This window comes from Panthera onca, chromosome A1 (genome assembly GCF_046562875.1).
Source record: "Panthera onca isolate mPanOnc1 chromosome A1, mPanOnc1 haplotype 2, whole genome shotgun sequence".
Lineage (NCBI taxonomy): Eukaryota > Metazoa > Chordata > Mammalia > Carnivora > Felidae > Panthera > Panthera onca.
The window spans coordinates 226,790,492-226,816,610 of record NC_138339.1 but is presented as its reverse complement, the minus strand read 5'-3'; the positions used below and the strand labels follow the sequence as shown (position 1 = coordinate 226,816,610).

The 26,119-nt window shown below is 33.8% G+C and overlaps 1 protein-coding gene across 10 annotated transcripts in view; it reads left to right on the top strand.

Annotated features, from left to right (window-relative positions):
- NBEA (neurobeachin) overlaps positions 1–26,119 on the top strand; it is a 678,106-nt gene that overhangs the window by 55,504 nt on the left and 596,483 nt on the right. For 8 of the 10 annotated variants that reach the window (XM_078434421.2, XM_078434419.2, XM_078434413.2 and 5 more), the window contains exon 2: positions 22,742–22,973. In XM_078434421.2, coding sequence (XP_078290547.1) covers positions 22,742–22,973 — 232 coding nt within the window. Of the gene's footprint in view, positions 1–1,712; positions 1,782–22,741; positions 22,974–26,119 lie in introns of those variants that run through there. The other 2 variants (XM_078434425.2, XM_078434426.2) reach the window with 2 other exon arrangements.

Below are 26,119 nucleotides of genomic sequence, written 5' to 3'. Positions count from 1 at the left end.
CTAGTGTTTGTTGAATGGCAAGTATATACCAGATGCTAGAGGTATATAGCAAATATACAAAGCAGGCAAAAGTCTCTGCTCCCATGGAGGTGACAGTCTAGGGAGAAGCAGTAGGAAATAAACACACACCTAAAATACATAGTATGTCAGATGGTGAAACTTTCTATGGAGCAAAGTGTGGATAAGGATATAGAGAATTCTGGAATGTTTGCTGTTTTAAGTTAAGTAGTTTAAAGAAGGTGTCTTTGATAAGGTGACATCTGAAGAGAGACTTGAAGGGAGAGAATCAAGTGGAAACTGGGGAGAGACCATGGCAGACAAAGGGAAAAGCAAATAGGCATGAATGAATGGAGAATGTCAAAATAAGATTGTGGCTGGAGCAGAGGTGAAGTTTGTAGATTAGATCTGATAGATGAAGGATGGAGAAGATTATGTAAAGGGCTGTATGAGTTTGAATTTTATTGGAACTGAGTTGGGAAGCCAGTGGAATACTATGAGTAGAAGAGAGACATTACCTGCTTAGAAGGCATAGATGGAAGCATTGGCTATTAAGAAGGTGGAGGAGGAACAGCAAAGTATCCCCCAAACTGAGACGGCGCTTTGAACCGGAAAAATGAAGTAGGCAACTCCATACAGTTTACACAGAGTTTTATTTAGGGGGGATCAGGTGGATGGCAATTTACAGCAGCTGCATCGTTATTTTCCACAAAGTCTGGACCTTAGTCCACAGATTTTATAGAGTGAGGGGACACCTAGAGGGCATTACGGTGTATCAAAGGGTTCACATGCACTAAAGGGTTTGCATGAGCCTAATTGGCAGCTAACTTTTAATTAGATCTTGTGGCACCACCTGTGAGTCGGGAAGGGGAAAGACTGTTCTCTCTAACAGATTCGTGGGAGGCTAAAACATGCCACTCCCCATCTTGGCCTTGGAGGCCATTTCTAACGTATGTGTATTAATCTCCAAGGAGCCCAGAACATGTAGCCCTAAGAGAAGTCATTGAGCCAGCCTGAGCAAGATGAAGGGCCAGAGATGGAGTCAGTACCTGGTATATACTTGCCATTCAACAGTACTTCCAATCGGCTTTGTATAGAAGTCTGGATATGTCATCCAGAAGAAGCAATTATGAGAATTCTTCTTCTCATAATTAATTAAGAAAATAATGAGAAGGGAGATTATATGTGTATACCTGCAGAGTTAATGTGATAAAAGATGACAAAGTTATTTTCTACCTGCTTTTATTTTGTTAGTGCAAAGGGAAGATAGCCATCACTAGAGTAAGGATAGGGCAGGAGGTCTTAGAAGTTTAAGCAGAGAAGAAAAGCTATAAAATAGTCCTGTAGGAAGGTAAACAGGGAAGTGTAGGAAGGTAGAGGAACACTGAGATAACTTCACTTTCTCATGTAAATTGAAAGAGTTTAGATCCATCTCCAGAGTTTTTATTACTTTATAAGGTTCAGCAACGTGGGGCTTGTGAAGTGAACAGACAAAAGAGATTAACAGGAGGAAACAAATATACAGTTTATTGGTATTTTTACATCACGGTTCACAGAAATGAAGTGAAACTCAAAGAGAGATTATTACCCTTCTTGACAAAGGAAGGAGGGTTTGAGATCCAAGGGACAATGCATTGTGGGCAAGTGACTAGGAAGTACTTGGGAGAACAGCTAATGGAAGATAAGGGTTATTTTGGTAAAGTTTGTTTTTGCAGACTCATTTTTGGGGTGGACTCTCCATCTCCAGGGATAGGGGTTGCTCTTCTCATCCTAGCACAACAGAGGTGGGTTTTTATGCCTTTCACGTAGATAAATTTATGCTCTGCTTTTAGGAAGATTATGGGAGGGCAGAATATTTTTCCTGTATCTTTTGCTTCTTAATTGCCTTTAGCTTAAAATAATTCTTATGCCAAAGTGGCATATTTTGGGGTGGCGTATCCTGATCCCCTTCAATATCAATAAGTGGTTGACTGCCACACCCTGAATGCTATATAGATTATTGCTGTTATTTACTGTGACTTACTTTTCAAACAGTAAAATCAATTCTTTGATATTGGTATAATAGTGATACAATATTAAACTGAATTATATGTAAATATAAGTTGATGTAAATGTGACGTGAAAATACTAAATTTCTTTCTATCAAAACTTATTTTGATACTGATTTCTGTACATAGTTTAAGTTGTATATTAAGGAAAACAAGTTAATTTACCCACTGGGAATTCCTTTATGAACTACAGACTGATCTTAATATTCCTGGGAATTTTGAAGAAATATTTATAGAAGTTGAGTTTAGGTGTGTATCTTCATTTTAGGAATGATTCATTTTAGGCTAGATGATGTTTTACCTGAGTTTAATTCCTCATGATTAAGTTTTTGTGTATATGTATGTATGTTATAAAGAAAATTACTAATTTATATGCCTGTGTATTTAATGTGCATTTCTGTTTTCTAAAAAGCAAAACCAACACCTTGTGATTTTTTTTTTCTATTTCTAGGACTTTTTGGTAATTTTGCTTTTTAAATTAATATTTTTCTGATATTTAGTAATATTAACCACGTATTCAGATCTGTTGATCAGCACATAGTGCTAATGAATTTAAAGTCATGGATATTATTCCCATCTGAACTAGTTAATATTCCTCTTTATTTATTTATTTTTGGCTGCCCATCTTATACTGGAAAATTGAGGGAATTTAACATTTATTATTTATTGAGTCTAAGCTGGTCACTCTTGGGTACTTAATATAAAGTAGCTTCTTTAATCATCCAGTGTCCCTGTGAGATAGGTGGTGTTATGCTGAGAAGTTATCTGCCAAGTCATGAATTTATAGTAAGTGGCAGAGTTGGGATTTGATCCCAAGTTAGCCAGTCTCCGAAGATTTGTGTAGTGATTAATTGTGGGTCAGTAAATTTTTTTTTACATACTATTGAATAATAAATAATGGTTATTTAACCTTATGTTAGTGACTTGTTTCTTTTCTTCTTGTTAAGTGCCTTTTTCATCAGTTCTTCCTGGGCTCTGTCACCTTCGTTTAATTATTTTTCATTTTTATTTTCTGATTGAGAACTTGATAAATTTCCATGTTATGGAAAGAAGTTATATAAGGAAGGGACGGCTTAGGATATTATGGAATGGAACTGGAGATGGAAAGCTGAATGGCTCTTGTTTCTGTGACTAAGAGATAGGTTATTTATTTTTATTTTTATTAGAGAGAAGGAGAGCATGAGCGGGGGGGATTGGGGGGGGAAGCTTTGGGGAGGGGGAGAGAGAGAGAGAGAGAGAGAAAGAAAGAGAGAGAGAGAGAGAGAGAGAGAGAGAGAATGAATCTTAAGCAGCCTCCATGCTCAATGTGGAGCCTGACACAGGGGGAACCCAGGGCCCTGGGATCATGACTTGAGCCAAAATCGAGAATTGGATACTCAACTGACTGAGCCATCTGTGCACCCCAAGATAGGTTGTGTTTGTAGAAGAATTGGCAGGAATTCTATTATCAAAAAAGTCATAGGGCTATTACATTTGAAAACTTTAAAAAGGTACATATTATTTTAAACCTGCTTTTATATATACTGCTATCATCATAACTATATTAAATACTTGTTTAATAAATATAGAATAGTTTCAGATATTTCAGCACTATATAGGTGCTGTTCATAGATTGGTCACTAGGACAAATGGAGGTCGTACCTTTAGGCGATTTGTAGTCCAGTGTTTATGTATAACTCTTGATACTGAGAGTTATTATACCATCCCAAACTTATATTTTCTATGATTATAAAAGTAAAGAATTCTTTGAATAAAATTTATAGCATAGGAAAATATGTAAAGATAAAAAGATTTATAAGCCTATAACCTAGAGATTCACTTTGAGAAACATTTTGATTCAGTTCCTTTTCTCTATGTAAATTTATTATTACATGTTGAGTATCTGTTTTATGAAATGAAAAGTACACTTACTTGCTATACCTCGCTTTTAATTTTCAGTCTTTTCTCTCTTTGAATGAAGGTTGTATATATTATTCATTTTTCATCTGTGAATCACTTTATGGATTTTGTAACCAAATTTACAATTTTTAAATTTTCTTTCCTTTTTTTTAAGTTTATTTATTTTGAGGGAGAGAGAGAGAGAGAAAGAGAAAGAGTGAGTGTGAGTGGGCGAGGGGCAGAGAGGGAGGGAGAGAGAGTCCCAAGCAGACTGTATGCTGTCACTGCAGAACCTGATGCAGGGCTTGATCTCAGGAACCAGGAGATCATGAGCCAAAATCCAGAGCCAGACACTTAATTGACTGAGCCATCCAGGTGCCCCTTGTAAATTTTCTAACCCATGAGATTCTGCTTTAACATTTATAATTTCTTTGCACATAATTATTTCAGACTTGTATTTCTAGAACATTTTCCCAACTTCTTAGTTAAGTGCTTCATTTATTTTTCTTTGTTGCTTCCTAATTAAAGCCTTTTAAAGTAGGAATGCCTTCTCATTGGGATGTAAACAGTCTTTTGGGAAGTCACAGTCTTGTTCCATTTGTTACTACCAATAAAACTTTTCATCTCAAGCAGCTTTGTGAACTCTGGGAATCAGAGGGTAATGCTTTATTTTTCTAGTCACTATTTTTTATTTCTCTCAAACCAGTTGGATTGATGAATCTTCTCATTTGCATTTAGCTGGCCAGGTAATCTTGGCAATTTATTTGGTGCCTCACTTGTAGTCTTTCAAATGTTATTTTACCCACTTTGGGTCTTCAGGTTCTAAATTCTGTCCTGCCTGCATGATACTTCAGCTTACATCACAGTTGTCTTCTCAGTAGAGACTTTGTATCCCAGAATGAGAAGATCTTAGAGATCTTAGAGATTTTATATATAAGATCCCTTCATATATAATTATGTAGTAACTTGGGCTCAGAGGAAAAATAAGCTGGTGTACCTAGCGTACTAAACTAATGTACTTCTGCCCAGAGGTTTTAGTAGAGCTTTGATTAAAAAGCAAGGACCTCTTGGGGCGCCTGGGTGGCTCAGTTGGTTGGGCATCCGACTTAGGCTCAGGTCATGTTCTCAGTAGTGGTTCAAGCCCCGTGTCAGACTCTGTGCTGACAGCTCAGAGCCTGGAGCCTGCTCCCCATCCTGTGTCTCCCTCCCTCTGGCCCTCCCCTGCTCACGCTCTGTCTCACTCTCTCTCTCAAAAATAAATAAACATTAAAAAAATACATAAATAAAGCAGGGACCTCTTAAATAAATAAAAATAAATGAATAAATAAAAGCTGGGACCTCTTTCCATTTCATCCCTTCGGGCCTGATCAGTACTTCTGTGAGAAGCTATTTTAGGATTTCATACAGTAGATTCAGATAATTTAGATATTCAGATAATAAATAAGTAACAATTCATTTAGTGAAAAGGTTATCGAGAAACAGTATTATGACCTGAGTGGTATTTTAGGAAGATGAGTTTGGCAGTGGTATTCAGTAGTGAGTTGAAGTAGGATGATACTGTGAGGCTCCAAGGAAGGGATTTTGAAACTGCTTGGTGCAGAGGCTAGCAAAACCAAGGGTCAAATCTGAGGTACACGAGTAGGGAAGAAACATTAGGGCTTGGCAGTGGAAAAGGAGAAAAGAGCAGAAGAGTCCAAGGTAACATGAAAGTATCAAGCTTGTATGAAAGGGGAAAACTAGATTTGCTCTTTAGGGAAAGGGTTTTATTGTAGGGAGATAGTTTTTTTCTCTCCTCTTTTAATTTAATATGTATTACAGAATGGATGACAGTTCTTTTCCAAGAAGTTGAAATTTTGAGGAGTGTGTTCCATATTTCATATATATATATATATATTTCATATATATTTATATATGTATATATATGTATATATATATTTCATATATATTTCATATATATGAGAGCTACATCTCTCTCTCATATATATATCTCTCACATATATGTGAGAGATATATATAGATATAACATGCACACATGTGCATATGCAGTAAAAGCTTCGATTGTGAGTAGCTTGTTCTGTCAGTGTTCCACAAGATGAGCAAATATTTCTAATACATTAAAATTTTTTTTAATGTTTATTTTGGAGAGAGAAAGAGAGTGAGAGAGGGGAGAGGGGCAGAGAGAGAGGGAGACACAGAATCTGAAGCAGGCTCCAGGCTCCGAGCTGTCAGCACAGAGCCGGATGTTGGGTTTGAACCCACGAACTGCGAGATCATGACCTGAGCCGAAGTCAGATGCTTAACCCACTGAGCCACCCAGCTGCTCCTTTAATACATTTTAACTTGATAAATGAGCAGTGTCTTGCAATATGAGTCATACATGATGCCAGCTGTCACATGATAACAACTGAGCCAATGGTTCTTGAAATTTGCTTTGATATACAAGTGCTTTGGATTACAAGCAGGTTTCCAGAACTAATTATGCTCACAAATCAAGGTTTTGCTGTTTATATATATATATATATATATATATATATATATACACATGTATATATATATATATATATATATGTATATATATATATATATATATATAAACATACATATATTTATATATACATGTATATATAAATATATATATCTTTAGTTAAAATATATAGATATATAAAATATATATCTTTGGTTAAAAATTTTTTTTGTTCTTGCACTTTTCATTTTAATTTTTCATTGACAATATACATTCTATATTATTTCCATGGGAAAACATTGTAAAGAAAGGATCGGGATTGGTGAGGCCTGTGAAACCTTGAACAGTTTAAAAAGACTGTTACATTAAGGGTATTTTAGGTAGAAGCTGACTACCAGTAACCCACAATTTGGATTGATCCACATTAAGAACCTTTATTTTTGTAAAATGAACCCAGTAGCACATGCAAGTAGTGAAATTTTTTTTAGACTTCCAAGAGAATTTAATCATGTAAAACAGAATAAAGTGATAATGAAACATAAAATAAAAAGGAGTAGTAGTAGAACTTCCTTTTTATTTAGATGTTTTTATTTTCCTTTCACAAACTAATGCATTATTGTACTCATCTCATACACGTGCAAAATTTACTCTAAAAATGTAGATGTTTGTTTTTGTAAATGATTCCAGCTGTTCGTGAGATATGTTGGTTTCTGTATTTGATCCCAAGACCCTTTAAAAACAAATACCAAAAGCCAGGAGTGCATAGAACTACTTTTCACCCTTTTTCAATATTAGTATTTTTAAAAATTTTATGTGAGTTAAAGAATTCTGTTTCTCTACACAACTAATGTCATCGAATGGTATATAATGAATGCTATTTAATTCAAGTCATGTGGCCTGAAAAAACAAAAATCATGAAAAAATAAGCCTTAAGAACATTATGAAGATCAAGGATAGTTCTGATTGTAAACTATTTTAGAATTTAAATTCTGCATTTTAAAACTTTTTCATATATAAGAGTAAGACTCGTAAAAATCCTCTGTGCTATGTTAGAGAACTTACATAATTCTTATTTGACTAGGTATAACAGATTTATGTGTGTAAATTGTGTCTTTCCACATTGTGCAGGTATACTTATGACTAGATTTTGATATTGAGATAAGAGAATGGAATGTAGATGTTTTTCTTTTTTTTTAAGTTTATTTATTTATTTTGAGAGGGAGTGAGTGAGCGAGCATGAGAGGGGGAGGGGCAGAGAGAGAGGGTGAGAGATGATCCCAAGCAGTTTCAGCTCTGTGCTGTCAGCACAGAACCCGACTTGGGACTTGATCCCATCAACCTTGAGATCATGACCCAAACCAAAATCAAGAGTCAGACACTCAACCAACTGAGCCACCCAGGTGTCTGTCCCATAGGTGTTTTTCTTTTTATATAATCTTTGGTTATCTTGTATTCATCCATGTAAAAGTCATCATTCATTGCACAGTTACATTTAAATTGAAGCAAATAACTAAAGTAATTATTTTTTATCAAAGTAAACAACTCTTAAAACTCAGATTTCAAGTATTATTTATAATTAGAATTTAGAGTTTAGAAATGAAATGTGTTATGCTTTCATATAACTTATGTGCATTAGACTTTGAAGTGATTTTCTATACAGTTTTCTTATAAATAGTTAGGGCCACATGTGTATATTTGTGTTTGTATGTATGTGTGCATAAAAGTAAAATATATAATGAAGATTATTTTGAAGGGATTTTTAAGTTTTATGTTGAAAAAATAAAATTTATTACTTTGCATTAGAATCTAAGTATTAATGTATCTGATTGGGAAATGTACTTTTTAGGTAATTGTTTCGTTAGCTACTTGAACTTGGCCCTCTTGCAAGAAAGTTACAACCTGTGTACCAGGCACTGAGGAAGGCACTAGGAGATATAATGGAGAGAGCAGCAGTAGGACTCTGTTGCAGAAAGTTATATTTCTTTTATGGGAGACAGATAGTATACACATAAATCAAATATAGACTGTAATTAGAGTTGTGAATTGGAAATAATGTTTTTTGATACAGAGTAATGGAGACATACTTTAGTTAGGGTAGCCAATGAACGAGCACTGCAGCCAGAGGGAACAGTGAGCAAAAGGCCCAGCAGTTGGGGTGGAAACAAGGCCTGTTTAAGAACTGCTCCAATCTGAGTGATGGAAGTCTGTAATGAGCAAAGGAGAGAGCAATGTGAGCTGAAACTTGTAAGGCAGATGTGAAGATTTATTCAGGTTTTACAGACTTTTAGGAATATCTTGGATTCTGTTACAAGAGCAGGGAAGCTATCGAAAGGCTTTAAGCTAAAGGAGTGACATTTACGTTGTAAAAAGATTATCTGGCTGCAGTGGACAGATACAGGGGCAAAGGAAGTGGAGATGTGGTCTACTGCTTCATTCACTGTAGCTGCACAGGGAGTTTTTATTATGGAAGTGATGAAACTAGAATTAAGCAGGGGAGTTGTTTCCAAGAAGCTTGTTTCCATTTGTAGGGTATTAGTAAAAATAGGTGAACCTAGGTTTTCATTTTCCTTGGGTAAATATCTAAGAGTAGAAATGTCAGGATGTATAGGTAAATGTATGTTTAACATTATGAAAAACGTACCAAATTGTTTTCCAAAGTGGCTATATCATTTGTATTCACGTAAGAGACAAGTGAGAGTTCCAGTTGTTTCATACATATCCTTTTCAACGTTTTGTATTATCAGTCTTTTTTATTTGAATCTAGTGGCTGTTTGATTTTGCATTCTCTTAATGTCAAGTGATGTTAAGCATCTTTTCATGGGCTTATATGGCATTTTCATATTTTTTTTGGCAACATCAGTTTAGATCTTTTGCCTGTTTTAAAAAAGTGGGTTATCTTTTTTATTATTAAAATGTGAGAGCTCTTTATATATTATTAATATTATATATATTCTGAATAGTCCTTAATCAGATGTGATTTGCAAATATTTCTTCTTGGGCTGTGGTTTATCTTTTCACTTTCTTAACAGTATATTAATTTGCAGAAGTCCAGATCATCAGTTTTGTAATGTCCTTTTGTGGCCTGTGTAAGAAATATTTGCCAAATCCAAACTCAAAATATTCTTTCCTAGATGTTTTATAGGTTTAGCTCTTTCATTTACAAATGGTGTAAAGAGGCAAGGTTCAGTTATTGGCATATGGACGTCCAGTTGTATTTCACTCTTTGTAAACACTGTCTTTCCCCATTATTTATGTTGACACATTTGTCTCTAATCAGTTGATGATGTACTGATTTTATTTTGATTTGTGTGGGTCTGTGATTGGACTTTCTGATCTGTTCTGTTGATGTGTATGTTTATTCTAATGGCAGTACCACATTGTCTTGATTTATGTGGCTTTGTAGTAAGTTATAAAGTCTGGTAGTTTAGGGCCTCTCAAGTTTATTCTTCTGTTTTGGATTTGTTTTGGCTATTACATGCTTCTTTAATTTCCGTGTACATTTTAGAATCTGAATTCCTAACAAAAAGGCAGCATGATTGTGGCTTAGATTGTGTAAAAATATGGGTGGAATTGACATCTTCCAGTCCTTGAATATGGTACATTCCTACAACTGTTTAGATTTTGGGTCTTTTTTTTTTTTTTCTCTATTTAAAAAAAAACAAAAGCAAACCCAAAAGTCATAGCAATGTTTTATGGTTTTAAGGGTACAGACCTTACACATGTTTAGGTGAATTTTTGAGTATTTCATGTTTTATGCTATCTTACTATTTTTGGTTTTAATATATTCTAATTGTTCTTGCTAATATAAAGAGAAATATAAATGATTTTTCTGTATAGATCTTAAATCCTGAGACTAGTAAAATTCTTTATTAACTTGAGAAGCTTTTTTATTTTTAAGAGACTTTAGAGACTTTTTTTCCACTTTTGAAAAATGTTTACTTACTTATTTTGAGAGAGACAGCCAGCACAAATGGGGAAGGGGCAGAGAGAGAGGGAGAATCCCAAGCAGGCTTCCCACTGTCAGCATACAGCCCCATGTAGGGCTTGATCCCATGAACAGTGAGATCATGACCTGAGCTGAAATCAAATTGGAGGCTTAACCAATTGAGCCACCAGGTGCCCCTAATTGGAGAAGTTTTGAGTAGATTTCTTATGATTTTCTATGTAAATGATTATGATGTTTGTGAATAAAGAGAGTTTTATCTTTTCCTTTATAATCTATATGTCTTGGCATTTTGCATTGGCTTGGGCACCTAGGATAATACGGAATAGAACTGGTTGCAGACGAGGATAGCCTTGCCTTATTCCTGAAAAGCATGCAGTCATTCAGCATTAGGTATGATGTTAGCTGTAGGTTTTGCACAGATAGCTTATATCAGTTGGAGGATATTTCTTTATATTCCTAGTTTGGTGAAAGTTTTTTTTAATAATGACTAGTTTTGAATTTTGTCATGATTTTTCTATACCTTTTGAGATGATCAGATGGCTTTTGTCTTTTCAGTCTGTTGATAACGGTGAATAACATTGTTAGATTTTTTGATTGGTAAGCTTCCTGCATCCCTGGGATAAAATGTACTTAATTTTTTTTTTAAATCTACTCATTTTTTGAGAGAGAGAGAAAGAGAGAAACAGAGCGTGGGAGGGGGAGGGCAGAGAGAGAGGGAGACAGAATCTGAAGCAAGCTCCAGGCTCCGAGCTGTCAGCCCAGAGCCTGACACAGGGCCTGAACTCACGGACCATGAGATCATGACCTGAGCCAAAGTCAGACACTTAACCAACTGAGCCACCCAGGCGCGCCTAAAATGTTCTTATTGATGATGTATGATTCTTCTGTTGTTAACATGTTGCTTATTTAGATTTGCTATATATTTTGTTAAAGTTTTTTTGTGTCTATGTTCATGAGGATTATTTGGGTATAGTTTTCTTTTTCTGATAGTTTTTCTGGTTTTATTATCGTGGTATTGTTGGCTCATAAAATAATGTTGGAAATGTTCCCTCTTTTAAAATTTCTGGGAAGGATTATGTAGAGTTCATAGTAATTCATTTTTAAGTAAGAATTCATCTGTGAAATCATCTAGATCTCAGGTGTTGTTTCTGAGAAGATTTGTAACTACAAATTCAATTTCTCTTACAGACATAGGACTATTTAGATTGTTTCTTAAAGTAACCTTTGGTAATTTATATCATTCAAATAATTTGTGTTTTTCATTTAAGTTGTCAAATTGATAGACATAAAATTATTTAGAAGAATCACTTATTACCCTTTTAGTGAATGTGAGATTTATAGTGATAAGTCTTATTTGTGTTGATGCTAATTTGTATTCCACTCTAGACTTTCTTTCCCAAGGCTCTCTGCCACCCCCATTTTTGATTTATCTGGCTAGTTGAAGAACCAGCATTTGGTTTCATCATTCTTCTCTATTGTTTTGACTGTTTTTTGTATCTTTGATTTTTTTTTTTGTTTTAGTTACATTTTAAAATTTGTCTTACTTTATGTATGATTTACTCTTTCTAGTTTCTAAATATGGAATCTAGAGGTAACTGATTTGAAATCTTTCTTCTTTAGTAATATAGGTATTTAATAGCATAAATTTCCCTGGAGCACTATTTTAGCTACATGCCATAAATTTTGACATGTTGTGTTTTCACTTTATTTAGTTAAATTATTTTCCTAATTTCCCTGATCACACCTGCTTTGGTAAACAGGTTATTAAGTATAAGTTTGCCAGAGACTTTCATATTTTTTTTCTGATGTATATTTTTACTGATTTTTTGAGGGGAGAAGGGGCAGAGAAAGAGATGGACAGAGGATCCAAAGCGAGCTCTGCAGGGAGCCCAATACGGGACTTAAACTCATGAACCATGAGGTCATGACCTGAGCCAAAATCTAGAGTTGGACGTTTAACTAACAGAGCCACCCAGGTGCCCCATAATTTTACTGATTTTTATTTTAACTTTATTGTGATAAGAATTTTAAGCTTTATTGGGATTTCTTTTACAGCCCAGGATAATCTCATCTTGGTGAATATTTGATAAAGCACTTGAAAATAGTATGCATTACGGCATGGTGGAGTGTTGGGTGGAATGTTTTATATGCCTCCCTAACAGCTAGGTCAAGCTGGTTGACAATGTTATTTAAGACTTCTATATTTTTAGGTTTTTTTTTTGTTGTTGTTGTTGTTCATTTATTCTCCCAGTGCCTGAGAGAGGAGTATCAAAATTTACAACTAAAATTGCAGACTTGTTTGTTTTTCTTTTGCTTTTTTATTAGATTCATTCTTATTTGGGCTGCTATGCCATTTTGATGAATCAACTCCATTCTCCTGATGGAAAGTTCCAATTTTTCTTTTACAAAGTCCGTTTTATGTGATACTAATATTGTTACACCATTTTCTTTTTAATTGTGTTTGCACGGTGTATCTTTTTTTGTCATTTTCCTTTTAACATATGTCTTATATTTTAGTTCTGAGGTCAGTTACCTGCTAGTCATTTCATTGTATAAATACAGTTTTATTGGAACACGGCCACACCATGTCATTTATGTATTATATGTGACTGCTTTCAAATTACAAATGCAGAGTTGAGTAGATAGATAGAGACCTTATGATAGAGACCATAAGGTCCTGGATGTCTAAAATCTTTATTGTATGGCTCTTTACAATAAAGTTTGCTGGCCTCTACAATGTTTTTTGTATATAGAATTTAATTGGATTTTGCTTATTTTATACATTCTTATAATCTCTGTGTTTTAAGTAATGGTTGTATGTTATTTACGTTTAATGTAATTATTAATATGGCAACATTTCAGTCTGCTGTTTTTGCTATTTTATATTTCTATTTATATTTTTTATTTATATTTATTTTTATTATATTTATATTTATATTTATCTGTTTATATTTATATTTATTTTTATTATATTTATATTTATTATTTATTATATTTATATTTATATTTATTTTTATTATATTTATATTTATCTATTTATATTTATATTTATATTTGCTATTTATATATTTATAAATTTATAAATATATTTATATTTATATTTCATGTTTGGTTTTGGATTGATTAAATATTATTATTCCATTTTACATTTACTGTTGATTTATGAATTATACCTATTATTTTTTCTTTAAAATAATACTTTTTAAATTAAGCCTTTAGCTTTTAGAGCAGTTTTAGATTCACAGCAAAATTGAGGGAAAGGTACAGAGATTTCCCATATATCCCTTGCTCCTACACATGCACAGTCTCCCCACTTAACATCTTCTATCAGAGTATATACATTTGTTACAATTGATGAACCTATCTGGATACATATAATCATTTCAGTCTAATGGTTTACATTGTGGCTCACTCTTGGTGATATACATTCTGTGGATTTGACAAATGTATAATGATATGTATCCATTATTCTATATCATACAAAGTATTTTCACTGCCTTAAAAATCCTCTGTGCTCCACCCATTTATCTGTCCTTTCACCAACTCCTGGCAATCACTGATCTTTTTATTATCTTCATAGTTTTACCTTTTCCAGAATGTCATATGGTTAGAATCATACAATATGTGGTCTTTTCAGATTGGTTTATCTAATGCAATTTAGGTTCCTCTATGTCTTATCATAGCATGATAGCTCATTTCTTTTTAGTGCTGAATAATATTCCCTTGTCTGGTTGTACCAGTTTATCTGTTCACCAACTGAAGGACATCTTGGTTGCTTCCTGGTTTTGGCAATTATTAATGAAGGTACTATAAACATCCATGTCCAGACTTTTATGTGAACCTAAGTTGTCAACTCCTTTGAGTGAATACCAAGGAGAGCAGTTGCTGGGCCATGTGGTAAAAGTATGTTGTTTACTTTTGTTAGAAACCACCAAACTTTCTTCCAAAGTGGCTGTACCATTTTGCATTTCCATGAGCAATGAATGAGTGTTCCTGTTGCTCGACATCCTTGCAGCATTTGGTATTGTTAGTGTGTACTAGATATTGGCCATTCTAGTAGGTGTGTAGTGACATCTTGTTGTTTAATTTGCATTTCCCTGATGACATATGATTTGTGGAACATCCTAATGCTTTGTTGTCGTCTGTATATCTTCTTCAGTGAGGTGTCTGTTAAGGTCTTTGAAATTGTTTCTTTTTTATATTTAGTGTTTTCCTAGAGTTTACAGTATACATTATTATCATTTTCTACCTTCAAATAATATACCACTTCAGGTATATAGTAAGAACCTTCTAAAGTATACTATTTCTTCCTCTGCTGTCCCTTGTGCTCTTCTAGTCATTGTTTTTTTTCCTTATATTTGTAAATCCCTTAATATGTTGTTGGTATTTTTATGAGTATCTTTTAAAGAGTTTTCAAAATGAGAAAAAAAGTCTTTTGTATTTAACAACAGACTTAACAATTCTAGCATTCCTGAATTTTTTATGTCATTTCGAATTTCCATCTGGTATCATTTTCCTTCTGCTGGAAGAACTGATTTTAACAATTCATGTAGTGTAAGTCTGCCGGCAATGAATTCTCTCAACTAGTATTTGCAAAAATTTTTGTTTTGCCTTTATTTATGAGATGGATTAGGGTTTTCAGTGTTAGGCTTGGAGTTACAATTTAGAAGTATATGGTGGTTTGGCAATTAAGACTTTTAATTTTTACTGTATTTTACTCATTAGCTGGCTGCTAGCAGCCAGGTGTATATTATCTGTTTGTTATAGTCTTACAAAGTAATTATAAAAGTGATTATACTGCTTTTGATAAACTGCATGTTGTTTTAAATATATTTTAAAGGAAGCACTCACTTTGCTTTCTCCTCCATTCCCTAGAGTTTTTATGGACTGTATTTGTAGCACCATTTGTTATACTCTTGGGTATAGTTATTTCTATGCCATAGAAAGATTACCAATACAAATTAATTGTAGAGATGACTATTGTGAAAGAAATAGGAAGCAAGCAGTTTTGTATTTTTCTTGCCTTAGTGTGTCATCTGGGTTTAGGATCATTTACTTTTATTACGTTCATGTCCAAATTATAAAGTATTTTCCTGTTATGTACTAAAAATTTACCTGTAAGTCGTTTACTATGCACACAGCAGATCTTGAAGATGACATGACTGAGGGAGTTACATATGTATGTCTTGGGGGTGGTCTCTTTAGTGTTGATATACTTACTTCTATATAATATTGACAAAGTAAGAAAAATTCTGATGTTGACACTAGCTTTGGGACCTTGGGCTGGTTATGTAGATTAATCTTAATTTTCTTGTTTGAGATACTGCCTCACAAAATTATGAGAATTAAATGGGACAGTATATACATGAATTACTCAGTACATAAGTGTTCATGAAATGGTGGTTCTTAATTTTTATTTTATATTTCCTTTTTTTTATTTCTTTGTAAAGTTATAGGTACAAGTTTATCTCAAAGATGCCTTCTTTAGAGGTTAATAATTCAAGAGCTTTAAAATTTAGATTGTATCTGCTTCTAAAAGTAATTTGATTGACTTATAGGAAAGGACATCTGTGTAGAAAGAGAAAGAAAACAATATGTAAGCAGGAGGACAAAATAGAGGAAGGAGATCATCAAGACAAATGTATCAAAATTTGAACATTATTTTTTTTCTCCTTAGATGGGCCATATTTCTTGTTTCTTTGCATGTCTCATAACTTTTTGTAGGAGACTGGACATTTTGAATATTGTCATGTGGTAACTCTGGACATCAGATTCTTCTTTCCCCTGTGTTGGTTGTTGCTGTTGTGGGTTGTTTGCTTAGTGATTTTCTAAAGTACGTTTCTAAGTCTGTCCTCTCTGTCGTGTGTAGCCATTGAAGTTCTGTTTGTTTGGTGGTCAGCTGATGTTTTGACAGAATTACTTTGAATGCCTGGAGCCAAGGAAAGAAAAAAAGAAGAAACAAAAAAATACTCTTCCCATCTTTGCAGATTTGCTCTTTTGAGACACTCCTGTAGTGCTTAGTCGGGCTGTTTACAGCTCTCCGCCAGCTTTTGCTTCCTACCAGTGTAGAGCCTAAAGGCCAGCTACAAGTGAAAGGTTAGGATCTTTGTAGGCTTTTTATGACGTGCAACCTGCCCTGGGCATGCAAGCAGTAGTGTCCAGGAGAGCCTTTCGAAGACCGTATACCCACACGTACCTTCTTTCCCCACGTCTTCCTTCCCAGGCTTCTGGTCTGTCTATTGCTGTCCCAAGTACTGTCTCTAGCTCAGACTGCTGCAGCTAATACCTGTGGCTTTAAATGCTTTTAGTGAAAGTGTCCTAGCCCTGGGGATATTCCAAGTTTGGTGAAACAAAGGCAGTTCTTTGCACCTGTCCTTTGGGAAGCTGCCAGATAGGTTGACACCTACAACCTTGAGTATAAGATTCCTGCCACTTCCTCTGGAACTAGAAACCCTCACACTTGTGCAGGATGGATGCTGTCCTGATGACTATTGCCCTCTGGGATGTGGGGGATTGTAGATGGGACATTCCTTTTATCACAAAACAGTGGCTGCTTCTTCACAAAGTCTTCCTCTGGTTGCTGTACATTTGTGTCTTGATTCCAGAATTTTTCAGAAGTTGATTTTGATAGTTTCTGCCAGCTCATTAGTTTTTTAGGGAGAACATTGCCCCGGAGTTGCCCATTCTGCCAGTTTTTGGTGATGTGATCTTTTTCAAGGGAAGATATTGTATACTGATTTCACTTGAAAATAGTTAGAAACTGGAAGTGGATATAGAATTAAGCCAGATTTTAACAACTTAAAATTGTGTGTACTGTACCTAGTACCTTACTAAGTCAAGAGTACAAATCTTCTGAATTTTATTGGTTAAAGATTACATATTTTCCAAGTAGTAATAGAAGAAAAAGTTAGGCGACCTTAGGGTATAAACAGGGATGAGAAAACATCTCTGGCTTTGTAATCTCCCCCCGCCCCCCAGCATTAAAAAAGTTATATGGCAATAAGAGCAGTTCATTACTGAAGGAGAAAAGGGAAACACAGTAGAAGGCCTGGCTTACAACTAGACCCTCTTTCCCTTCCTCCTGCCCTCCCATCTTGCCATCTTCCCCATTCCATGTGAAACACTGAATAATTTTCATGGGCTAAAGGTATAGGTATAGTGGATACTTAGATAAAAATGGTCCTTACTCTTACAAAGCTTATTGTAATGTGGGGAATAGAAAAAAATTTGTAAACAGCTGTATCATGCAATGATTGCTATGGTGTGCATGGGTATATTGGGAATTCAGAGAAAGGCCATTTTTGTAGGTAACGGGAAGGCTTTCTGGAGTTAGTGGTATCTAACTCTATCTGGAGTTAGTGGTTGCAGGTTTAATGGACGTTAACAAATATAAAAGTTGGGAGAGAACTCTGTCATGTATAGGGAGTAACATCTATGAAAAGTTTTAGATGCAATGAGAGATCTGCAATGCAGAAATTGTTCCTGTGACATTAGCTAGGAAATGGAAAGTAGAGGAAGCTGAAGCTGGGGTGTTAAATTGTGGCTTTATAGGTAGTGTTATCTAGTTTAGAATTTATCCAGGAGAATAAGTTGCAAAGAAATTTAAATGGTTTATGATTGTCCAGTCTGATCTACTTAATGAAAAATAATTATCACATACGATTCAAATAATCTAAGATTTCAAAATGAAGATATTTAAAAGCTTTATATTAAAAAGATAAAAGATATTAAATTGCTAGTAACTTTAGTACTTTCAGAAGATAATATTTTCCAAGTCAGCATTTTATATTCCAAATTTTTATATAATAAATTTTATTTACTTTATGTAAATAAGTTACTTCATTTAAATAGCTCAGCTATGATACTTATTTTATATAAATTCACTTATGACCAATTCTTGAGTAGGAAGAACCATCGTGGGCCACTTTTCTTGCAGTGGTAATACCTTGTAGAATTTTAAGGAGAAGGCCTGGAAGAAAAGAAGACTGTTACCTTCAAATAGAGTATTACATTGACATGTTCAGATTTACAGGAAACTTAATTGATTTATATATCTTGTTTATACTATGGTAACAGTGATTTTGGTTCTTTTGGTTTAGCTTTTTTAGCCTTCTTATGTCATTTTGTTTGATTTTTAAATGGTTTTCCTATGATTTTTTTTTTTTAGTGTTTATTGCTAATTTTCCTGTAATTGAGCCTTAAAATTGAGTCTTCTACTTTCTTGCCAAAATAACCTTAAGTAAATTGGTTGCTTTTTAAAATGAAAAAAAAAAAAAAAACAAATTAAAAATTTACTACCTCTGGATGTTTTATTGCTTACCCATTGAAATTATTTTCTCTTTCCTTTTCTCCCACACAGAGTTCATAAAACACTGATTTCTTTGTAAAACTACCATAATACATCCCATTTCTATTTTTCAGGTTTGTACTTCTGACTTCATAGGAAGGTATTTAGGTTCATTATTCAATAGAGTAGAATCCTGGATTGCTTATATGTGACCTTGTTCATGCTGCTTAATCTCATTTATTTTCATTTCTATGAGGACAATTATGCCTTTCCTCATAGGATTGTTAAAGAATGGTTTAAGTAATAAAGGCCAATTGTTTCTACTTTCTCTTACATGTTTTAGTTTGGTAAATATTGAACCACTCATTTTTAAGTGGGGGATAAATATTTCTCTAATTTTAGAATGATAGTTTTGTAAGCACTTAGCCTTATTCACATTAAAGTATTAAAAATTATAATAAAGGTTACAAAGACCAGCTGAAAATATACGAACACTTTACAAAATCTACAATAAATTTTTTTACAGCTGCTGGCAAAGAAATCAGAGAGCCAGACTGTACTCTTTTGTAATTAAATGATATATAGAAAGGAGCATTGTTTTTTAACTGAAAGATGGAACCGTAAGCTTCACATAACAGAGCCTGATTGTTAGAATTACACATATTAATTGTTAATTCCTTTAAAAGCAGACTATTTTTTTTCTTCCCACTGAGCCCATCTCTGTTTTTTACACATTACATAATGGTTGTTCGTTATGCCAGACTCAACTGAAGCCCTTACAATTCATTTAGGAGATTAGTCTAAAAAATTCTTCAGTGTTCTCCCATTTTAATGTATCCTAATTCTCACACAGGTTATTTAGAGGCTCAGTAGACTTATGCCTTGGTATCTACTTCTGTTAGTGTAGTCAGTAAGTGTTCACATCATTGATTTTCAAACCTGTGGTTTATTTTTCTCTATATGGTTCTCTTTTAGATGACCTCTTCTGTGTTACTAGCCACCGGTCTACAAGGTTCATAGTAGTGACCCAGGTCAATTGGGTATATAATAGTGAAAAAGCAAACAGTTCTTTGATAAGACCATGGTATGGTGGAAAGATGTTTGAGTTGTTTTTCACAGATCTACAATTAATATCTAAGAGAGTATATAATCCACAGCAGTTTGACATTTGCTGGAAACAAGGCGTTAAGCTAGCTGTTTCATGGTACTTCAGACATATGTGATCAGATGACTACTTTTTTTTTTTTTTTTTTTTTTTAAGCTCAAAGCTGGGGTTATAAGAGAACTGGTCATAGCTCACCTTAGCTGAATGCTGGCTATATGCCTGACTTTGTTCCTAAGGGTTTAAACCCAGTTATGTTATTTAATCCTCATAACAACGACACTATTAGATAAGGAACTTTCATTCCCATATTTAGATGAAGTAACGGAGACCTAGAGAAGTAGAGTCATTAAGGTCACACAGCAAGTGAGTAATACAGCTAAAATCTGAATCCAGGAAGTCTGAATTCGGAGACAATCTCTTAACTATTCTTGTAGCTATTTTTGTTAATAAGGCAAATAGGAGGAGTTGAAGTTGTTTCATACACAGAAATAAAACCAACCTTTAACCTGAGAGAATATCTAGGTTTGTTAAATAAAAAAAAAAAATCAGAAATTAGGATAAGGGCTAGTTTCTCATAAAGTTGAGTTTTAGAGCTGTTACAGAGAAAAATACACACATAATGTATTATTTTAAAATTTGAGAATTTTGTTTTTAAATTCTTAAATTTCAAAAGACTTTAAAAATATTCTTAAATGAGATTTTATTGCTTATATGGACTTGTATGAAGACAGACTTATTCTGATCCTGGGATCAAATCCCAGGGTTTGTTTTTTTTTTAATTTTTTTTTAAATGTTTATTTATTATTGAGAGATAGAGAGACATAGAGCGTGAGCAGGGGAGGGGTAGAGACAGGGGGAGACACAGAACTCGAAGCAGGCTCCAGGCTCTGAGCTGTCAGCACAGAACCCGACGTGGGGCTCGAACTCGTAAACTGCGAGATCATGACCTGAGCTGAAGTCAGTTGCTCAACCAACTGAGCCACCCAGGAGCCCCTCAAATCCCAGGGTTTTGATTCTGGATCCTGTATTTACTAGTTTTGTGACCTTTTCCAAATTAAATTTTCTTTGCCTATTTTTCCTTATCTGTAAAATGAAGATAATAATAGCTTTTTTCTCGTACGTTGTTGGGAGAATTAAATTATTTAACATATGTAAAGCCCTTAGAATGAATAGTACTAAATGATGTATGTAAGGTTACCTGGCAGTGGTATTATTATTATTATTATTATTATTATTATTATTATTAATCTTATTTCATAGCCTGTGATCATCCACCCTTATAATGAATATTTTTCTTTGATAAAACATTCTACTTCTTGATTCTAATTTCTGGTACTTATCTGCCCCTGAACTTATTTTTCCTTTGCTTCTTTTACTTAACTACTTACATTTTATGTCTTCTTATGCTCTGTGTAACTTATAAACCAATTTCAACTTTTGGGGAGATAAGATGTAATATGCATACATATGTACATATATACATCTTTATTTCTGGAACTTAACGCTGTTAATGCATGGGCTTTTTCTTGTCTACAGATATATCCCTAGTTCCTAGAATGGTAATTTCTAGTCTTTAGTAAATAAGATATTTATTAATGAATGAATGACTTCAGATTTGTCAGGCATTTTGTATATGGCTGTTTCTAAATTTTCCATTCTTTAGACCAGAAAGATATCCATTTTATCAATGTTTTTCTTTAAAAATGGTACTTACAACAATGTAATTAATACATCATATGTGAATTGATTAAGGGAGAATAAGAGTATCATCATATACTTTATTTTATGTGTATTTATCCATCACTGTACTTAAAGTAGCATTTGAGGGGGGGACAGTAGTACTTTTGACTCATTTTTGACATAATGTCACAAGTCAAATACATTGCTATTAAATCATCTTTGTGTATCAATTCACATTTTTGCAAATACAGTATTATACAATACTAGGTATATATCTTTCAAGCATTAAAAATTTTTTTTTAATGTTTATTTTTGACAGAGAGGGAGAGTGTGCATGTGCAAGAGAGAGTGGGGGAGGGGCAGAGAGAGAGGGAGACACAGAATCTTAAGCAGGCTCCAGGCACTGAGTTGTCAACACAGAGCCCTACGTGGGCTCGGACTCAAAAACCATGAGATCATGGCCTGAGTGGAAGTTGGACACTTAACTGACTGAGCCACCCAGGCACCCCTCTTTTAAGTATTTTTTAACATAGATTCTATCATTTTCACATTAACTATAAGTTTGCTGGTATCAGTTTCATGTTTCTTTAGCTTCTATACATGAAGATTAGGCCCTTCTTTTGTTTCTCTTCTGTTACATCTATTTGTCAGTCTAGTACTGTCACAAAAGAAATTTCAGGTATTAAAATTTATCCCTAGTGAATTCTTCATTTTCTAATGATTATCACTTTTAAGTGCCAGGCTTTTATTTTTTATTTTATTTCATTTTATTTTATTTTTGAGAGAGAGAGAGAGAGAAAACGAGAACTTCCAAGCACTAGCAAGGAGGGGCAGAGGAAGAGGAGGAGAGAGAATCTTAGGCAGGCTCCATGCCCAGCGCATAGCCCTGTACTGGGTGCGGGGATTTGGGGGGGCAGGTGCAGGGAGGGGGGCTGCTGGATCTCATGACCTTGAGATTGTGACCTGAGCCGAAATCAAGAGTCAAATGCTTAACTGGCTGAGCCCCCCAGGAGCCCAGGGGCCAAACTCTTTCTCTTTTTCATAGGAATTTGTCATGAATCCTACCCAGTAGTCATCTACTGTTTTGCTCTGCTGGATTTGAAATTGCCTTTTTCCATTTAAAAAAAAAATCAGATTTTGCTAGTTTTAATTCTTACAGCACCTTTATCTATGGCTTTCAAATTTTTATCAAAATTAGTTTTAGACTAGAAGACTTGAAATTTTTTAGAGTAGCTATGCTCTCCTGCTAGTTGAATTCTTTTATTGTTTTTAATTTATTGTTATAAATGATCTCTCATGTTATCATTAGTTATTGTTTCTTTTTGTTCATTTTCAGCTGGTTGGTGGAGAATTTGACTTGGAGATGAACTTTATTATCCAGGATGCTGAGAGTATAACATGCATGACAGAGCTTTTGGAGCACTGTGATGTAACATGTCAAGCAGAAATATGGAGCATGTTTACAGCCATTTTACGAAAAAGTGTTCGGAATTTACAGACTAGCACAGAAGTTGGGCTAATTGAACAAGTATTGCTGAAAATGAGTGCTGTAGATGACATGATAGCAGGTATGGGGTTATCTGACAGGAAAATATACTTTAAATGTTTATAAAGATTCACGTACTTCTCTTTATATTCTACTGGTAATTAGATTTGTTGAAGCTAACTTGATTTAAAATAGATAAATAGAAATGTATGGAAAGTTTGCCTTGTATATTAAGGGAAAACTTGAAGAATGGAAGATACTTTCTTTTGTATTAGACAAACATAATTACTAATTTTGCTTTTCTAGGTTTTAGAATCTCAGTAGTGTGGAATAAATACTATGAAATCTATCAGAAAAATAAACAGTACCTTTTTACATAGTACTTAGTTAAACCTTTACATAACTGAAAATTTACAACATGTACTACAATTCTGCGTAATGAGCACTTCAACTTTTTCGAGCTCTGTGCTCTTCAGTTTGACCTATGTGGAACTATAATAGGAGGTACTAATAGCCTTGGGATAAGCATGTTGAATTTTTAGGAAGTGTCCAATTTTTTTAAGAGAAATTTTGTATTAAAAAGATATAGACTAGACATAAAAATTGCATGGAATTGTTATGCGTTATTTCAAATAACTTTGAAATCTATGAATTTTCATTGCCAATCCTTTACCTCCCTCCAAGTTCATTCTCCTTTGTTGTTAGATGCACTTCAGTAGAAGTGTTTTGAAATATGGTCACAGAGCCACATTATTCTCCAAAAATAAGTTCAGAGCTTGAAATACTGGTTTTTTTTAAGCCATGAATCTTTAGCATAAGTTTCTTCTGATGTAAAAGGGTTTTCATAATTTTAAAAGTGCTGGTATGACTCCTCACAATATCATATCTGATCCTTAAAAGTAGCTCAGACACCAGAAAATCCTGTATAATATTTTGATTTATGCACAATTAATTTTAATACTAGTAGAACAAAACAGTAAATAAGAAATAATGGAGTGAAGGGTAAGTTAAACATGAATGCTTTTTTTTTTTTTTTTTTTTTTTTTTAAATTTTTTTCAACGTTTTTTATTTATTTTTGGGACAGAGAGAGACAGAGCATGAACAGGGGAGGGGCAGAGAGAGAGGGAGACACAGAATCGGAAACAGGCTCCAGGCTCCGAGCCATCAGCCCAGAGCCTGACGCGGGGCTCGAACTCACGGACCGCGAGATCGTGACCTGGCTGAAGTCGGACGCTTAACCGACTGCGCCACCCAGGCGCCCCCATGAATGCTTTTTAAATTTAAACAATATTAATTTTTTTTTTCTTAGAGTATATTACAATCATTTCTAATTGCTTTCAAGGTGGCATCTATCTCTATTTAGAGTGATTTAACATTCTCTGTATTGGTTACTGATGGTTAACTTGATGAAAAATGAAATTCAAATTTAGAACATCTTTTTAATGATGATACATACCATCTTTAAACCGTTCTGTAAATTCTGGCATTCTTTAATAGGAATTTATTTGCATAAGCTTATATATACACACACATGTGTAGAACATGATACAATTTTTGGGTCTTCATATCTGGGTTTAAATCCCTGAAGTTTTGTTTGTTCGTTTTTTGAAATAAAGTGGCTACCACTTTATAAAGTGCACTTTAGAAAATGAGCCACAATTATATACATAGTAGTTTGCTCCTGCACAATTCATGAGCTTTGAGATACAAGATGATAGTAATCTTGACTAGTACTATCATATGCAGAAGTTCATATGGTCATTTTTCTATTATAAAAGCTCCTTAATTCTTTTGTCTTTGCTTCTCAATGGTAGCAATTCTGGTAACACAAAACTTTCACTTTTTCTTATTTTAATCATTGAGTAAACATCAGAAAATTACCTGTACCTTACTTTTCAGTAGAGAAATTAAAATTTAGACAACATAGTAAAGAAGCGCTAATAACCAACAAAATATTACTGAGTTCTCACTCTGAATATTTATAGCATGTTAAGTTCAAAGAGGCATTTTTCATTTACTAATGTACAGGTATGACAGAAGGTAGTTAAACATCTATACTGAATTGATAAGAGAATTTCATAGTCTTAGCACTTATCTTTAAAAAATCTGTCCAGAAAAGAAGACCTGCAATAACAAAATTAAACTGACCTGCTTGATTATATGTATAATAAATAATATTAATAATTATGTCATTAAGTATAAATTTAATAGATCACTTTTTGTGACATACATATGAGGTGAGATAAAGTTTGGGAGAAAGATTTTAATTTTTTAGAAAAGTATTTATAGGTAAATGTTTAAGAAATCTATGAATTTGCCATTGCAGCTAATTGCTTAAAACTGCTTCATATTAACTGGGGTTTTAATAAATGCTTGATTTCTATCTAGAATTTTTGCTTAGAAAGAGATCATCTGGCTAATATGCAGTAACCGTAAACTTTTTTATTGAGTAATGAAACATTGTATTAAAAGATTTCTCAAAAGTTGGCATATCAGTAGTCACAATTTTATCATAAAGATGCTTACTTATTGTGGCATTGAGTAAGATTAGCCAATTATTTATTGATGAAAATAACCACCTTAAATTCCTATTTTGAAATACATACATAATAAATTTTTTTAAAGTCTCAAATTCCAGGTATTGTGATATTGGATAATATATATTATATATCAGTAACTATTTAAGTTTATCCTAACTCACTTTTTAAATTAATTGATGATGAATTATTTAGAATGTGTATGTGTATTGATTGTAATAACTTGTATAGTATCTTTGATCCTTAGGACGTGCTTTAGAAATTGAGAAAATGAAGTATAGTTATTTAGATGTGTAATTTCTTATAAAGAGCGATTGATAGTGGAACTACTCACAATGTCTAGAGATGAGAAAGAAATCAAGGCCAGGAAATTAAATGTATCATTTTTCTGTTATCTGGTGAGCTGGTGTATCTCTCATATGCACGTAAACACATGAACAGAGTGGATATCCCTAGTAATGCGTTTAAGTTATACTTTTAGAGACTGGTAGGAAACCGAGAGGGCCCTGGAGCCATATTGCCTAGGTTTTAATCCTGACCCTACCACTTAGTAGAGTGTGTTCTTGGGCAATGTGATTAGGGTATTTATGCCTCACATTCTTCATTTTAGGAAGGGGCTAATACTAGTACTTACCTCATAGGCTTGTTGTGAGGATTTGTGCACTTAATAATTGTAAACCACTTGGAATA